At 36.3% G+C, this 19,887-nt stretch overlaps 1 protein-coding gene across 4 annotated transcripts in view; it reads right to left on the reverse strand.

Annotated features, from left to right (window-relative positions):
* The window catches only part of ano3 (anoctamin 3), a 128,970-nt gene extending 109,962 nt beyond the window's left edge, over positions 1-19,008 (reverse strand). For 2 of the 4 annotated variants that reach the window (XM_084094953.1, XM_084094951.1), the window contains exon 1: positions 18,777-19,008. In XM_084094953.1, the coding sequence (XP_083951079.1) occupies positions 18,777-18,873 (97 nt within the window). In that variant the 5' untranslated portion in view covers positions 18,874-19,008. The remainder of the gene's footprint in view (positions 1-18,776) is intronic. The other 2 variants (XM_084094952.1, XM_084094950.1) reach the window with 1 other exon arrangement.
* Between the last annotated feature and the right edge of the window lie 879 nt (positions 19,009-19,887).

Raw genomic sequence — 19,887 nt, forward strand, 5'->3', positions numbered from 1 at the left:
TTAACTTAGGGTTAGAACTTACAAAAGCAGCATGGAGGGTTTCTAAAAAATATTTTTAATGCAGAACAGTATTATTTTGGCAAGCAAATAATTCATTGAAAATAACAATAATAAATTAAATTTGGCGGATTTTATTGTATCTATAAATAATATAGTTCAGTCAGTGGAATAAAAAATGTATTATTTTACCCAATATTTGTGTGTTTATGCATATCAGAGTTTTGTGACATTAGCTTAGCAGCATGCTAAAGACAAACTCAATTATTAATGTGAAGCACTATTTGTGCACCTCTGTAAAGCAAATTGGTAACTTGAGATTGCATGATGGTTAAGATAGGCAGTAAGCAGCTTTACACCCCTTAAATACATTAAAATATGTATTTTCCATTCAGTCTGCCAAATGAATAAACATACTGTAGATGTCAAATTTGAAGCAGACATGAACAATTTTTTATACATATTCACAACACATATAATCAGACAGACGACGCGCAATAAAAGGCATATTTTCCATGTTAATCAGAGTTTTTGTCCTAACCAGCCGCGACGGATATGGCGACACGCGACAATTAGAAACGGTTTCTATTTTTCTGCGACGTTGCGCTGAAACAGCAAACACAAAGTGTGGCAATGATAATCTCAAGTAGTAGTGTTTATGTGCTTTATTTAATGTTAAAAGCTTTGAATATCATTTAGTGCTCCAGCTTTCTAGCTGTAAAAGCAACAATGGATAATTCACCTCAGATCCTGAAATTAAACAAATGTAAACAAGAACGTTCAAACAGTGAACAAACAAGTGGATTATTTGACAAAGATTGTTTTAGTAACTCAGTAGCCTATGTATTTTTAATAATGTTTAAATGGTGTAATATTTGTGAATTTGATTATGTAGCTACTTTTCCATTTTCTTGCGATTGCCATCAAGATGACTTATATAAATGCATTTTTTTGCATGGTCAAATTTTGATTTCTCGGTTACACACACATTCTGCTAAAATGGTTAAGATGGTGTGTGTGTGTGTGTGTGTGTGTGTGTGTGTGTGTGTGTGTGTGTCTCCCTCCCTCACACATCAGTGTAATACCACCATATTGTCTGTAGAGATGTATCAACACTGCCCAGATTAATTAGGCTCCACAATAACACCAGCTCCCCACAGGCAGAGGAAATATGACATACCATTTTCTAAACGCAGACTAATGGGTCTCCTACCTAGAAGGAGATCTTTGCTTTATCTCGGTTTGGAGATTTCTGTGCAGGAGAAGAGCAGATGGTGCTATGGGCGCCAGTGTGCCACAACGAGAATATTTCACACTCATTAGACATTAGTACTCTTTCCATGATTGTCTAATTCTTAATGTTAAAGCATAGATCATTTCCTGATATTGAACTTGAGAGAATAAATATTTGGCAGGTATTTTAAAGTCGGCATGAAGTGGCATTCATAACCCTTGTAAAAAAAAAAAAAAGTGTGTTTAATTGTATTGAATGTTGACATTCTAAAGCACAAGAATGTAAAGTATTTGATTATTATTTTAACTGTATTAAGTTATTCAGTATTACATTTGAAGGTAATACATTTTAAGTATTAAATTGCAACTTTATCTTAAATTTGTAATTAGAAATTTAAATACATGATATCAAGGATTTAACAGAAATAACAAAGTGAATTTTAGTTAGCATAAAGGCTATCCTATCAGTAAATTTGCAGTGCATTTCAAAGACGTTAATTATGAAATCACATATAACAATGTAATTAAGTCCTACTTAAGTGGGTCAAAAATTACTCTAAAGTTTAGCTGTAATGGCATTTAATATAAATTTAAACTATAATACATTTTCATTGAATTGCAATTAACAAGCAATTAAGTGTCTAAACACATTCAGTTTGCACTTAATTATATTCTTTAACTATATTGTTTTTCATAATAAGAACTCTTTTTGAATGTATGCGAAAGTGTAATAATTTCTAAAAAAAGTAACTGATTTTACTTTCATAATGTAACATATTACATTAATTGATTAAGGCAAATGCAGGATGTGGCTTGTTGTCTTTGATTTTATTGATGATCTATTGCATGGATGCGACTAAAAGTGTCCGTCACCCAGAAAGGAAAGAAAGTTGTTTGACAAGTTATTACAATTGAATGAAAGAATATAAAGATATTACTTAGAATAACATGCACTGATTAATTGTGCACAAATAAATATATATTTAAAAAAATATATATTTCATGTTGGCATAAAACTGAGATAGACATCCTACACGTCTGCTCATGCTGTTGATGGAGCAGGTGGTTCTCGTGAACTCATTGTGTAGGTTTATATAAATATATAAAAGCTTATTTTGATTTTAATCATGCTCTGTCTGAGCTATAGTATAGCTAAGAGTGGTTTGTCGGGAAAAGAAACGTTAATCCTACGGCTATGCTTTATGGAGGTGTATGAGGGTTGAAGGGACGAATTAAATTGAAAAGAAGAGTGAAACAACAACTTCAGTGTGCAACTATACCAAAACATTACAGAAAAGCAGCAATGTAGAGGATAGGAGAAAGAGAAATAGAAATGCATATATTGGTTGGATTCAGTCCAGTCTTATCAAGTCTTATCAAGAAAAATCTCCAGCACTAATTTAAAATGTAAGAAATGGTCCCATAGAAAACAGACACTATTTGTGCAGTGCCATGTTCGCTGTGCCAGGGCCGAAAAATCTGCAATCCTGGATTTAGCCAGGGAGGCAAAGCCAATAGGACTCTGTGATTGAGTGAGATTATCTCGGTGTGTGTGTGTGTGTGTGTGTGTGTGTGTGTGTGTGTGCGTGCGTGCGTGCGTGCGTGCGTGTGTGTGTGTCTGCTGTTTGTACACGTGTCCAACCAGGACAGTCCGACCCTCAACCTCAGACCTGCTTTTTATTAAAATAATAAAGATAGAGAGGTTCTCTAAACAGATCGAGACTCTTGTTTCATGTAATCCCAGCGCAGCTGTGCGCTGTTCTCATATCGATTCAGATTCAAAAGGACACTTATCCATTTTTATACAACACATTGTAAACAAAAGTAAATGATACAGTGTATTCCTGCAGATGTATGTCTTTATATAGATGATATGATAATGATTTATTTTTTTTTTTTTTTGGTTTAGGCTTAAAGTGTCACACACCATTTCAATTTAGCTTCTTACCCAGGCAAATCATGACACTAGATAATAGTAATGTATATTAATATCTCAAAATGACTAACAGTTTAACTTAGAGTTATTTTAAAACATCATAATAGTTCACAATATTACTGGTTTTACTGGTTTTTGATCGAATAAAAAATGCAGTCTTTGTGAGCATGACACTTAAAAAAAACCTTTAAAATATATATATATATTTTAATGACATTTGAGCCCATTCTCAAATTCTTAAACATTTGTATTTAAATCAGCACATATTAAAGGAAATACAACACGTACTACTATTATATATTAAAACTGCAAAATTTAAACAATATTATTATTCGTTTATTACATTACATTAATGACAATATGGTTCAAGTATAAAGTATTAAAGCACAATGCAATCTAACTGACCACGTTATTGACAGGCTTCATGAAATACACACAGATGTCATGTTAGGACAGCTGTTGAGTAAATTGAACAAATATAGCTGGATTAGTGTTGATATAATGCATGTATAGACCCAGAGTTAAGATCCAGAACATCACCACGATTAAGGGGATTTTTATTTCATTCTACTGTAACCAAATAATAAAATGCACTGCTGTCTGAAGAGCAGCTGAAAGCTACAGAATAAAATAAGCGTTTAGGAAAAGCAAAAAGAGCTTTTCTTGCTTGAGGAGAATGAGAGAGAGAAAAGATTGAAGTAAATGAGGTCAGTGGGTTTGCCCGTCTTCCCCATCTAAAAACCTTGCATAATTCATCACTGGTTCCCAACAGCTCGCAGGAGTTTTACATGGCCCTGCCCCACTAACTGATGCTTTTTATAGAGCAGAGGCAGAGTGGGTTGGGTAACTCTACACCCCTCTCAGAGACAGTCTTTACGGGATGTTCAGGGGCTGACGGTCAGATGGGGCTGAATTTAGAGATGCACATTAGAGTTCAGAGCTTGACTGAGGCTTTTTTTTTTTTTTTTAAATGCATGTGATTTACAGCATTTACTGTTATTCAGCCTAAATCAATTACAATTGAATTAAATAACTTTAATTTTCATCAGTCTGGACTGTAACTTTGGAGTAAAGACAATTCCCAAGCTTAAAATATGAAAGGAGGCGTGAGCAAATTTATATCATGATATTGGTAAATTGGCAGAGCCCCGCTGTGTTAAACTGCCAAAACATGATCTGTCCTGTAACATTATATTAGTATTAGTAAGATTGCATTTGATTGTTTCTGTCATCTCCAGAACTGAAATCCCTCTGTTTGTCAATCACACTAGGCCTTAACCTAATGAGTTAGTGTGCAGTTAGTAGCAGATGGCATGTTTCCAGAGCTTAAGAATTTACTACAGAATTGCACGAGCCAGTCAATGACGTGCTGAAACATAAAGACAGAAGATTACAGACTCACTGTCCTCCATTCCTGTCCAGCCAAGGTCAAACAATGTCATCTCCTGTGCATAGGCCTAAACATTCAAATTACAATACGCTTGTGTATTCTCTTTCCATTATAAGGAAAATCTTGTACTGTCTTGCTAAGTCCCAGACGAGGTCAATAATGAAAATATTATTTTCACCTGAAATAACACTTTAAACCATTTCAAATGCTGTCACTTGTTGTCAGATGTTACTTCTCTGTAACTGTCAGCGAGGAGTGAAGAAAAGATGGAAATAAAAGTGCTGGATCTATTGGTAAGCAGTTTTTAACGAAGACAAAACTTAACATGACTCTTCTCAGGAACTCGGGGATCTGATGAACCTGAACCACACACGTCCATAAACACACAGGGACACACTATAGGCGGAGGGTGAACCAACTCCAGGGTCAGGCTGAGGAGATGCGCTTCCTTTTTATAAATACATTTAAATACAATGTCATGAAATAGTTTGAAGTTACATATCGCCTAGCAACAAACTACACATCCCAGCATAAACGCTCCCGATAAATTATTTGTAATTAAAGCAGCTATGTTTACATACCACTATAATTTGAACAGAAAAGCAAGCATACTGTATGCGAGATTTGGCATGGCAGCCAAATCGAATAATATATAACCACTGTCTTACCTAACTATAATAATCAATGAAGCTGACTGCACTGTGAATCTCTTTAGCCTACATAATGTCTACACTTTCTTTGTTATACTCGACACTGGACAAAAATCTTAAACGCATCTGAATGGCCATTGCGTTCATGTAATCAGATATGTTTTTGATTGTCTGCATTTGCACAACACTGCAAAAAAAAAACCTTTGACGCTCTAAAGATCGTAAAAACACCAAATCTGTTTCTTCAGTATGTTATTATTACGGAGAAATCTGATCCTAGACCAGCAGTTATGGGCAGCTTTTACCTCTAAAAGCAATCAGAGGCAGCCGGCAGTGGTTTGAGTTAGAATATTCCAGGATAGTCTCAAGTCCGTGGCCAGGGGAAGGTAAGCCTTGGACACACTAAACAAGATAATTAACAAGACACAGGTGTAATATTCCAATCAAAAACCATGGCAACTGATGAACAAAGACAAAGGAAACTGACCTGGGAACAGTATAAAACTAACAAGACAACAACCCAAACCCAGAACAGACGTAACAGAACAAACATTATTGTTGCCGTAACAATTTACACATTGTTTTTTATCACAAAAAAATACATGTTAAACTAGGTCAGATTATAAATTATTAATCCCCCATATATAAATTTGATTCATCATGTGGCTTTCTCTTTATCATCTGTGATTTTAAGGTGGTTTAACAGTATATTATAATGTAAAAAGCTGATTTTAGTAATTTGCTATTTTAACATTATGACGGGTAATGAAATATAGGGCCCTATCTTGCACCCAGCGCAATTGACTTTGTACACCGACGCATGTATCATTCCTATTTTGCACCCGCGCACAGCGGACTTTTCCCTCCACAGACGCACGTTGGTTAACTAAGAAATACACTTGCGCTCCCCGGGGCGGTTCAGCGCAAAGAGGAGGCGCTCCCAAACATTCCCTCATGCTATTTTGCAGGTTTAGAAAACAATTCCGCCACTGACCGAAAAAAAAACAGTTTAAAGTCAGTGGTGCGTTGCGCATGTTATTCATATGCTATTTTAAGGGCCATAATCAATGTAGCGTGTGCACAACGCGCATACACTTTGATTCTCTCATCTACACACAGACGCAGCAGTTATCATTTTTGCAAATCATACATTATTACGATAGATAGATAGATAGATAGATAGATAGATAGATAGATAGATAGATAGATAGATAGATAGATAGATAGATAGATAGATAGATAGATAGATAGATAGATAGATAGATAGATAGATTTTTCCATTTTAAATATTTACATACAATATTTCGTATTTTCCATAACCATAGAAACTAATTAGGGTATGTACGTATATATGTATATATGTATGTATGTATGTATGTATGAATTTAATTTTCATACCTGCCAGTTGAACACATTTTTGATTTGACAATCACAGATCACAGGTTCTTGTTTTAAATAATCAAAGTATTGGTCTGTCTGGTGTCCGTGATCCACGGCCGTACTCATCCCCATCTGTGCGTTACGTAACATGACAGGTGGCAAGTCTGTGGTTCATGGGATGTTGTGCGATACACACACACCCTTGCTATGACACAGAAAAACACAAATTCACAGCTCCCCTGTGGAGGAAGCCATCTCTCCCTGAAAGTGGGCCCTCTCTTTTTTTAGCGACCTAGTATACCTAGCTATAGTTTAAAAGCTAACCTGTCCTGTTAGTTAGATCTTGCATATAGTTTCATAGTTTGAGAGTATACAATCACGAGAACCAGAACTGAATATGGTACAAAGCACAAAGATGTTGATGCCATCAGCCTCCTACTAACTCGCGATTGCTGGAGAGTTGCCCATGTCGCAGGAAGTGCTTGTGTCTGGCCAATCTGTTTGTGCTACGCTGCAAAAGATCAGAACCAGCACCGCACAGCCAGAAACCCATGTTAACTTCAAATTTATGGACAAAAATCTGTTTGTTCACTTATCCTGCTTATCTAAGTAGCCAAATGGTGTGGTTTCTGTAAAGGCCCACTGACGTGCCTTGAAACGTGCAGCATTATTCAGTGTGTTGATGTAATTTACACTGAAAAAGGAAAACAGGGCGGGACATAACGAACAGCTCCTCCCATTAAAAAAAAATAGCCAATAGCATTTCGTTTATATCACAGACAGCTTGGCCAGAGCCGTTGAGCTCAGTAAAGCCACAGTTTCCTCCTAATCTCTAACCATTTCTCCTCATAATCTCCTCCATTTCGATTTAAAATATTGGTTCCGATATGTTTTGTGGTCTGCGTCGACTCGATCATGAGTTGAGTTGAACTTTATTGTCCATTCTGTTTTCCACAGAATGGAAATTTGTCTTTGACACTGGTGACATAGATACATTCACATTCTTTTTTTAAAACACATCACACATTAACAACACAAACAAAGAATTAACTAAATTATACAATTAAACACTGTTTCCATCATAAAAAATAAAATAAAAAAGCACTATAATGCCAGCCATTCTATTGTATCACTTTAGAAAATTGTACGATTTAAGATAATCACTTCCATTGGGACAAAAAAAAAATTCGTACACGTTTCTTCTGGCCAGAGGAATTTTGAGTCTACTCCCAGATGGGAGCAATTCATAAGTAGAATGAAGGGGGTGAGTATGATCTTTAAAAATTGCAATTGCCGTTTTTTCCATAACACAATCAAACAAGCCCTGAAGTGGTTGTTATTTGTGTCCAGTAATCTTATTATCACATGATCCGCTCTGTGCTATCGCTCATGTCTCTGGGCCAGAGCAGACTGTGTGCGCTGCGGCAGCTCACGTGACACTAACGTGAACCCAGACTTCATTTGCCCCAATATAAAGCATGTTTACACTGTCTGAATCGTTCCCTATCCCCTATATAGTGCACTATGTGCCATTCACCATGTAGAAAATAGTAAATGTTTGAACAAATGACTGATTTTAGCGTCAGCGTCTATTTATAGCATAGGGGGCTGGACACTTCCAATTCTAGAGAGCATTTGATTGGACAAAATCTGATGAGAAGCTCAAGTGCAGACTGATGTCATCAAAATCACTGATCCATATTGGTAGAAGTGAGAGATTTTAAGTTTTAAATGCTTATAACTTCAAAATGTGAATTTTGTCATTGTTTTGGAGCACACAGTTAGGCTAATCTATTCATACTACAAGCCAAAATACTTCCATTTTGATTTCATGGGGGCTTTAAAGGGATACTCTACCGTTTTTTCATATTAAACTATGTTATTCCCTTAACTAAGACGAGTTGATACATACCTCTCTCATCTCAGTGCGTGCACTCAATCGCTCTAGCGCGTGGTGACACTTTGAAAGCACTTAGCTTAGCCCAGTATATTCAATGGTATCTGACAGCAATGAATTTAGAAGTGACCAAACACATAAGCGTTTTCCCTATTTAAAAACAGTTACACGAGTAGTTATACGACCAAGTATGGTGACACAAAATAAAACGTGGCGCTTTTCTAAGCGGGTTAAAAAGGATAACTATAATGTATGGCGTAATAGCACTTTTGGAAGTACTTCGACTGGCGCAGTAAAAAGTCACGCCTGATCCTCTTCCACTCACTTCTGTCAATAGTGGGAAGAGGATCAGGCGTGACTTTTTACTGCGCCAGTCGAAGTGCTATTAGTGCTATTATGCTAGAGCGATTAAGTGCACGCACTGAGATGAGAGAGGTATATATCAACTCGTCTTAGTTAAAGGAAAAACATAGTTTAATATGAAAAAACGGTAGAGTATCCCTTTAAGAGTGAGGTCTTTATTATGGCTTCCAGTCTTTGTTTCCAAGAAGGACTCTGATGGCTTGTTGCTCATATGTGGAAGTGAGGCGTATAAAGTTTCACCGCCGCCGAGGCATGCATCAGTTTATTGCTTTCTGTTATTGTGCTGGTTGGAATTGATTTTGGTGTTCCACAGAGTCTTCAATAGCTTGAAGATGTCAGCAGCACAGTAGCTATTATACTGCTCATAGCAGCTGAGAAATGGTGGTTATTTGGCACTGGCTGGTCTTCGATCTCGATCATTCTTGTCATATTCCTCATGTGTCTGCCACATGTGGTTCCTCTTGAATGAAAGGGTGCTGGTCTAGTTCTGGCTGTGATAGTTGTTTGTCTGTTTGGTTGTCAGATCTCTTCTGTTCCAAGTTTCAATAGTCCAGCTTTCATTAGATTGTGCTTAATGTACCCCAGAGATGACACATCCACAGATTGTGATGTACTGTCTAAAATGTATGTACAGTACCTAAAGAATAGTAAAAGTTGAGTTCCAATCTAAATGGTTGATTGCTGTGCAACTTCCTGGTGTCAGGATACACCTTTCTATCAGTCAATTGGGAAGCTAAGGGTGTTCTCAGAGCTGTAAGAGATTGTTTGCTTTGTTCAGAAACAGGTAGTTAAACTGTTACAATATTGGATTTTCTTCTTGGTTCGGTTTTCTGTCACAAGGCAACATTTCAACATTCTGGGATTCTGCTCATGGCATCATCCATCAAGCTGTTACACACACACCACACACTTATACGAATGTACTGTATATAAGCCTTTATTCTCGCTTTAACTGATAAATCATATATATATATATATATATACAAATCTTGGAGAAGAGCAATTATACAACTGTTTAAGATGAAGAGGCAATTTTTGGTTTCAACTGTGATAACTAATGTGCACATCCAGAGACAGAGACTGATGTTTTTTCCCTAAAAAATTTCCAATTATGAATAATAATAAAGCTTGGTTCATTGGTCTGTTGGATCGGATTGCTTTCTCACCACAAGTGAACCGACCCGGACCCAGAGACTGATTTCAATCAGGCTGAGACCAGTTTGTTCAGGCAGTCTCCAGCTGATTGTTTTGGTGTGGATCCAAGCACATTTGCTGTTTTCATATACACCTAAATGAATAAACTAAGAGAGAAAATGTGCCAGGTTCCAAAACAAATGCTCTAAACAAGCCAGGTGTGAGAGCGCCTGCAATATCTGAAAGATATCCAACAGTCCAAAAATAGATTTGTTCAAGCGTCAGCAGCTGGTATTGCACATCTATAGTATATTTAAAGTATTCTTTGGATTTATCCGCCCCTAAACGTCATGTAAAAATGTCATGTGTCAGTCAAATAGTTCCTGTCAAAATGTGAGGTTCATAGAATAAGCTGAAATGTGAACCAGGCACTTGTTCTAATAGTCAATGTTCTGGCTTCACAACATCTGACTTGTTGATTCAATGCTGTTTGACTGAGAAGCAGCAATCTAACTAAAATTAGATCATTGTTTTGTTGTTTTTGTAAACCTAAAATCTGTGTTAATGTCTAATTTTAGGTAGATTATTACAGCTAAAGTTATCCAGCAATGAGTAGTGGGTGGTTTCCCCCTTTTCTGGTTTAGTTAAGGACATTAAATTCTTTGTGTGTCCATATGTTTAAACCCAATAATAGTTAATAAAGTAGCACAAAGTTCATTCTGAGCTATATTAGCTCCAGAAAACTATGTGATGTAAACTAAGTTTTAACATATTATATATGTTTTTATATTTATATATTCATTCATTCATTCATTCATTCATTCATTCATTTATTCATTTATTTATTTATTTATTTATTTATTTATTTATTTATTTAATTTTATTATGAAAAGTTAAAATCAACATTAATCCAGATACATCTGAAAATGATGTTTTTGTTTCACACTGCTCTTGGTCCACAATATAATTTTCAAGTGTTTTCCAAAAGTTGCTTGTCCACAATGAAACGCTTAAATAATGCTTAAATAATCTTACTGTGTATGCATAAAACGTTATAAAAGCTCACTGAAATGATACAGAGAGATCAGACATAATAAAGTTGCCATTTTTCTAGCACAATCATTTAATTAGCAAAATAATAAAATATCCAGGTCACAAAATTACCATTGATTATATGTTGGAACATCGCATGCAATGCAACTGACCTCATTTTTTGATCCAGGATCATGTTTGACAGCAATTGTGTGAGTACATTTTCTCTCAGGAATGTAATATGAAGATTGCACAAAATAACATGTTTCTTTAAAAACACTATAAAAGTGTATACAGCCACAACAAAGCTAGTACAACATGGGTTGATTGTTTTAGGTTGAATGGATCACATGACTGCATCACATGACTAAACATGTACCATCATTTTCAAATGTATCCCCTGGGATTCGTTTCCAAAAAGCTCAGTTTTCACTGATTTTCTTAAACGTATCTCTTGCTTTTAAATGGCTAAGAAATCAAATACTCTGCTGAAGAATAACCTGTAATTTATATTCTAAAATATTTTTCCCCTATATTTCCCTAATGAAAATTTTATGGTGTGTTTATTTACTAAATCATCATGGATTTCATATAATGTAAAAAATAATTATACAGAATAAGGTAGCATAATCCATTTTATTAATACGAATTTGTACGAGCGAGTAAAAGGTGGCTAATTCGTATGAATTCGTACGATTTGTCTAAACCACAGTGATGGGTAAGTTTAGAGGCGGGGTCAGGGTTAGGTCATTCATACGAATTCATACGAATTGGGCAACTCGTAAAATATGTACGATTTAGCAAAAATCTTACGAATTCGTACGAGTGAGGTCATATGAATTCGGACGAATTAGCCACCTCGTAAAACTCGTAGCAGTACGATATGGCTGTATATCAGCACGCCTGTGATTCGGCCTAGGCAATCACAGCGCGCCGATATAAAACCATATCTCACTGCTACGAGTTTGATATTGCATTTACAACAGTTCGACGACACAGGTGAGTAAATAAGAAACAACAATGGGGCGTCTTTAAAAACCCTCTTATGTGCAGAACTACTTCCTTCCGCCATTGGATTCAAATCTCAAGTTGACAGTTTAACAGTTACTAATTTAATAGTAACAGTCTCTGTTACAAATTCTAAAAGGTCACTTCAGAACTAGTAACGAAGGAACGTTGAGTCGCTTCATTAAGGATTATTGTATTATGAGAGAGAGATCAACTAAACAAGTGTATTACCAGCATCTGCAGTATATTTCCATATTTTTTTTTTTCGTAAGGGCCATGTTCCACCACATACCCCACAGCCGTCTGTCACACTTCCTACAATTATTATTAGCTGAGAATTCATCTCATGCTTTCACCATTAAATGCTAAACTGCAGATTTTCCATTAATTATGGAATTGTATTAGGAGAGCATTAATTTGTGTAATATCCATTATCAACACTCAAGTGAATGATTTGCATTTTAATCAAAATGGCATATTTCTGCAAAGATGCGATAAGATATGCCAGTGAAGGAGTCTGTGGCCAAACATGCTTTGATGTGGACATACTGTCAGTCTGTCACTGAATATAAAATCCACTCTTCTGGTACAGGAATAAACATCAAAGAGTCTCTTTCTCTCTATTCCCATTACATCTCCTTCACAGACTGGGATGTTTCTTTCTCTTGCCGCAACTGTCTTCCTTTGTAATGTCCACACATCACTCTTATATCAATGGAATACACTGTTTGGGCAAAATCTTTCATTTAACTGGACAGATGTGTCAAAATTAAAAAATGTTAGAGAAAGCCCCCAAAACAAACAAGAACTCAACAAGAAAGTGAGAGAGAAAGGAAAAGGTAGAATGCCAGTTTCCTGCTGTATATTTATTTAGTCATTCAGCACTTAGAGACAGGCGAGGTTCTGGGGTCAGTGGATACTTGGGGCTTACTCAGACTTCTGTGAGCTTCAGGGGCCATTCTTTAATGCAGAACTGCAATCCTTGCTGACAGCAAAAACAGTTCAAACCAGCCAAAACAGGTTTGCTGGTATCTCAGCTTGGTCAGTCTGGGAGACCAGCTTAAGATCTATTTGTTGTTGTTTGTCCAAAAACTGAATTTGTTTTAAATGAAAATTTACCATTAACTCTTTCCCCGCCAGTATTTTTTTGTTTTTAAGTTGCCAGCCACTGCCAGCATTTTTTATAATTTTCACTAAGTTTCATTGCCCCAGAATAATTTGTTGTATGAATATCTGAACAGTGAATATCTGATAGTTCAGTTCTATGTAACGATGAGTTTGCCCTATGCAGATAATTCAGTGAGATTTGACTGTGTTGACGCTATATGTCCTGAAATTGCATATGAATAAAGCTGAAATACAGTGCATTCCTTCCTTTATGTCAACAGGTCAACTTCTGAACTGGAGTCATTTCAAGCGCTTCTGATTCTCCCCTCACTGTACTGTAAAGTTTTCTCATCGGTGAATGACATATGACTGATATGAGTCTCTCCCTATGGAGGATCCCTTTACCACTCTACAGATAAAGCATTGTCGGGAAAATTCGTTTTGCGTACCTACCCCGAAGTGACAAAATAAAATAAAATCCTGTATCAAAATTTATAAGGAAAGACCAGTACTTTGTTTAGGCTTGGTTTGTAGGGAATTCCAAACCTGCACACATATATTCAAATGCACATAACTATAGAACCAATTCTTAATGCGCATGTGAACGCCATCAGCGTTTCTCACAGGTTCGCGTTTAAAGTCTGTGTAGAGAGAATGGTGTCGTCTTAGCGGCCCCTAATTTAATAACAAATGATCGTTGCGACGGAAGCTAATCAATCAAAACTAACTTTAGCTGGAAAATAACTTTATTAAAGAACCACTATAAAGCCAAAACAATCTCTGTTACCTTAAATTATACGCTTATCTCTGTAAAGCTGCTTTGAAACAATCTACATTGTTAAAAGCGCTATATAAATGAAGATGACTTGACTTGACTTGTTATCAAATAACGTTGTCTCTGGGTTGAATTGTATGCTTTCAATGCTAGCAGGCTAAAGTTAGCATTTCCCAGATCACCTCTTGCACCTTTAACAAAGTTCGGGAGGAACAGGTTCAAATGATCTACCCAATCAGCATGCAAGGAGGCCTATATCAAGCGTAGCGTCAGTTCTGGCAGGTCACATTAGTCAAAACGGGGGAACAAAAGTGAAGTAGTCCTGATGCCATGTTTGTTATTTACCAGTGGCGGCTGGTGGGTTTTAAAATAGAGGAGGCACACAATGTTTTAGCGGTCAGATCCCCTCCCAAGGATTTTTTAAAATGCTTTAAAACTGCTTTTTTGGTCACTTTTAGACAGAAAATTTACAGAAAACCATTCATATACAGCAAGACAACATAAATATAATTTCACTCACCTAGCCTATCACTTGAATCAAAAATCCACCCTTCTGTCCTTTAAATAGCCGTTTTAAAAGAGCACGTGTGGCCATTTAGTGAAGCTGACCACTGTAGCTTATATATTAGCTTAACTTATAGGTGTGGGGTCTTTCATTTTTAATTTAGCTGTTGTTCAAATGGTAATTTGATAAATTTGTTTGCAATCAAATATTCAATATCTCTACTCTCCATACGTAGTTAGTACATCAGCGGTAGCAGTTCAGCCACTTTTCTCAACACTCCTAATCACTGAAAGCTAAACACTCGATGGTGATTGGCTTTTTTACTTTTTTTTTTTATCATCGGAGGCACAAGTCTCTGGCTATGGATTTGCCTCCCCCTCCTTTTCTCTATCCCCTCAGACTCGCGTTTCGCAGATTCGGGGAACAGCGCGGTGGTTACACTTACAGAGGTGAAATTACAAACAATATTCTGAGACATGGAATGGATAACTGGGAATTTTATTAACAGTAAATCATCCTTCTCCCATTTTCACCTCAAAATTTTGGGTAGGCTGTGCCTCTTTTGCCTCCCCTTATGAGCCGCCACTGTTATTTACAGCAATAATCAGACATTAATTCAATCTTGAACAAATTAATTAGAAGTTATTATTACTCCAGCCCTTAATGACGTCAATAACAACAGTTCCAAGTTGTTTAACCAACACGGTTTGAATATCGTGACTAGCTAGTTAATTTATCCAATGATGCATTGAACGATGGTAGTTAAGCAGCTAGTCATGCCGTTGAATGGGAAACACACCCCAGATCAATCAATTTGCACAGTGTTACACAGTGTCATTTGTGATCCTATGTCCTACGGATTTCTGTAGTAAAACTTGAAGTGTGAGTGTGCAGCCTGGTCCATTTATGGTCCTAATAAACTCTTATGGTATCCATATTATCACTCTACACTCTTATAATATTCATATAATTCTGTTAAGTAATCGTAAAGGTCGTTGGTGCGGCGTTGTTTTTAGCCATAAGCTGGGACCATAATCACCCTCAGGTTGCTCATTCCGACCCCTGCACTTCACATGTTCACTGTTGCACTATTCTGACACCAGTTTAGTTTTGTAGAGACTTTCTTGGATTGCAAGCCTTTGCTCCATGGGGAATGCCAATGTAATAAGTGTACTGGAAGTCGCTTTGGATGAAAGCATTTGCTAAATGACTGCTTACTGTAATTAAAAGAAATTGCACATGGATGTGTTTTTCTCGAATACCTGAAGAAAGAACTGTCAATAGCTTTACCTCTGTCCTGGCATGCTGCACGAGTCCCAAATAATTAACTCTGAGTCATTAAAAAGCTTTAATGCTTGCGATAATCTGTATATATATTCGCTCTTAGATTGATAGCTAATGACCGTGACAGAGTCACGTCTAGCTAGTTCGGATGTGAAGTGGCTCTATAAATACATGCCACTGTTATTATGTTTCAAGGGGAAATGTGTTATTACAGTGGCACAGAAGGAAATTGCTTAAAATAATGAGATAAAATTTTCCTTTCTGCATTTATTGGCCTTGCTTTAAACTCATGACATTGGTTGAGCCAATTTTGCTGTATTGGGATGTACAAGAAATGCCGTCATTCAGAGATAAAATGAGGAAGCGCTTATAAAGAAGATGCGGTGTGGAACTGACCCTCCTCTATAGTCCTGCCCGTCTCAGTTACTATTATAGCCCTATAAAGCTTTCCAGCACATTTCTGCCGTCAGCAAACCTGTAGAAAATTAATCAGGATGAGTGAATTACCTTGGGAATTATTGCATAATATCTGGATTAACTGTGATTTTAGATCTAGTAATTATATTAAGTGGTCCAAATAAAATCCAGAATGGTAATAACTGTAACTTTTCCATTATTATTTATTTAGATAAATACTTTTCCTGGTATAAAGAAAAAAGTAAATTCTTCAAATGTGTGATTTGGTCACATACATTAGATGTTGTAAACTTTCCTTCTACTTTACTTCCTCTTGTTGTTATTAGTAGTAATATAATTGTTATCATTATTATTATTATGTTTAATTGTTTATAAATTACATTTCCATTAAAAGGTGTATATGACCAAAATATTTGAGAATGTTAAGATATGTAGAGGTTGAAACAGGGTAATGGGACAGAAAAAAAGGTAATAATTCTGGGTAACACTTTAAAATAAGGTTCATTAGTTAACATTAGTTAACTACATTAGTTAGCATGGACTAATAATGAACTGCACTTATACAGCATTGATTATTAATCTTTGTTTATGTTAATTTCAACATTTACTAATACTTTATTAAAATCCTACTAACATTAGTTAATGCAATATGAACTAATGTGAACTAACATGAACAAACAATGAACAGCTGTATTTTTATTAACAAAGATTAACAAATACAGTAACAAATGTATTGCTCATGATTAGTTCATGTTAGTTAAAGGGGTGGTTGATTATGATTTCACTTTTCTAACTTTAGCAAGTGTGTAATATTGCTGTTTGATCATAAACAACACCTGCAAAGTTACAATGCTCAAAGTTCAAAGCAAAGGAAGATATTTGCTTTTAAAGAAATTGCTTTTTAAGGACTACAACAAACGGCTGGTAGAGACTACATGAGCTTCCTGACATCACTAACCCTATAATTTACATAAACCCCGCCCCCGGGAACAAGATTTATAGATTATCATGACAGAATATGCTAATCAATGACTAGAAGATAACTACACACAAGCTACATAAATTCATCAACTAACCATTCAGAAATGTTCTGTTGCTTCTACATGTTGTCACTTCTTCTTGAGTCTGGTCTCCATCATTAAACATAAACATTGACATTTCTAGAGCATGTGTGTGTGAGGTAAAAGGACACCAGCTCTTGAAGCTCCGCCCCCTGTCCTGAGAGCAGCAGCTCATTTACATTTAAAGGGACACACACAAAAACTGTGCATGTTTGCTCACCCTCAAAAAGTGACAACTGTAACATGCTATATACAAATATCTGTGGGGTATTTTAAGCTAAAACTTCACACACACACTCTGGGGACATCAAAGACTTATTTTACACCTTGTGAAAAGGGCATTATACCACCCCTTTAATACATTAGCTAATGTTTACTACTGAACCTTATTGTAAAGTGTTACCATATTCTGGATGGATTTTGGTTCTCTAAGCTAAAATGCTGCAGAAAAATTATGCAAAAATAACAATCTGAAAAATGTATACTCAAATACACAGACTACTAGTTACTAAGTGACAATGCAGTTCTGTCTTACAGTCTTTTGACCCTTTCAGTCTCTCATTTCAGTCTCTGTAATAACATCTTGTAAGATTAGTCATGAAATGTTTTTGTTTACACTGGCCTCATTCTGAGAACTGTAATCATATCTGTTCGTGTTACTGTATCTAATATCTTCTATACAAGAATCAAATGCACTTTATCAAAACAGAGTGCAATGTATGCCTCTAATATCACAACATGCTCTAAAGTTGTTTTCCTTTTCATCCCATGGAGAGCTACTAAAACCTGCAAATTTGGCTCTTTTTTGTCTATCTCACTGTAATCACACCAAATTAGTCAGAATCTTCCTGAGAGCAGCAGGTTTTTTAACGCAGGGTGATTTAATAGGCAGATGACCACTTAGTGTGTGTGGCAACCCCATTAAACAAGATCAGGGAAAATCAATGGAAAGTGTTTTCTCTTAACCCAGAGTCAAAATGTACTAGTGACCGTGTTTTTTTTTTGTGTTTTTTTGTTTTGTTTTTTTTGTTTTTGTTTTTTTTGTTTTTTTGTTATTAATATTCTGCTTCATGTTACTGATCACCAAAACTGCAGCTATGAGAACACGAGTGGACCAACATCCATTCAAATGCAAACAAAACTCAAATGCCAAAAATAAATTACATTAGAGCTCATTGTTGTTGAACATATGAGTAGCTATTATATCAAAACAGAGGGATATCCCTGATCTATTAATATACTAATAAAATGTATATCCTTACAATTATGGGAACAAACAAGGACAATCAAAATATACTATAATATAAGACATATTAAATTTATATACAGTATGAAAACTTCTCCTATGCCATAAACATTCAAATCCTTGAGATCTTAATGCGAAAAAGCAAAATAATTGTCTCACTCGTGATCGAGCCTATTCTATTCACGATATTATATTGCAGTGGCATCCAGTATATGCGCCAAACACTTAATCGTGAAGTTGATCATATCACGAAAGCATCTCCAAAACGGGACATGAAGTGCAGAAGCCCACAGCCGCACTTTCCCCCAAAACACGTTATCACAAACACACAAAACCCCGCAAAAACAGCGCTCACACTGACCCTTCTGCTGCTTGAAGGACTGTATGGATCCAGAATGATGCACCATGGTGATTCCCGATAGAGATCCTCGCGGACAGAAGATGAAGGCAGGATACATGTGAAAGTATGGAGCGATCGCGTAGGTGTCTCTCCTCTGCGCAACCCAACACCTCTAGCCTCGCGCGCCACCATCCGGGGCTGTTGTCATGGTTACGGACTGTAAGAGGATGGATGGATGGATGATGGACACCCTTCAGCGGCTCGATAGAAGAATGACCCGTGTTCTGGAGGGCGTTCTCACGGGACGTGTTATTGCGCTGTTTTTAATTGGTCGACACATGCACATATGCGTCAGACTGACGGCCGGCTGTTAAGTCGCGACCTTCTCTTTATCCGACATAGCGTTGCGATTGTAAAGACGCGCTGTCAACTGTGTCAAGTTAAAAACAGTTAAACTTTTAAAAACACATCTCTCATGCGTTCTGTTCAAGAACGCGTTTGTATTAGGAGAAGAGACTGACTCGATTCGTGACGAAACTCAATGGGGGTCGAGTCAATGACATAACCAGGGAATGCAGAAATGATCATTTCCAACAATTTGCCCCATGTTGTAAGATAATTTCGTCCATAAATTAAAATTTGTTTGGGCATAGTTTTCACCAGTGGGTTTTTCCCCCCATTTTTCCGCCAAAATACCACAGTTGCAGCAGTTATGCTGTGAAATCATAATAATTATTGTGCAGGTGAAACTCGAAAAATTAGAATATCGTGCACAAGTTTGTGTATTTCAGTAATTCAAATTAAAAGCTGAAACTAATATATTTAGTATATAACTATATACATAGCCTACACATGATTATACTTTTCAGAGGGACGGCATTTCTGTATTTAAAATCCTTTTTTTATTGATTTCAGGTATTATTATAATTTTCTGAGATTTTGAATTTGGGGTTTTCATAAGCTGTAAGACATAATCATCAAAATTATAACTTTGCACGATATTCTAATTTTTCGACCTGTTATATGACCTCTTTCAAGTGTATTGTGTATTGTGTTAAAAAAGCAACATAAACAATGTACCAGTCTCACTGAACAGAGCAACCAGAAGTTCTCAAAATATATTGTTGGTTAT

The sequence above is a fragment of the Abramis brama genome, assembly GCF_963993115.1.
Source record: "Abramis brama genome assembly, chromosome: 20".
NCBI lineage: Eukaryota > Metazoa > Chordata > Actinopteri > Cypriniformes > Leuciscidae > Abramis > Abramis brama.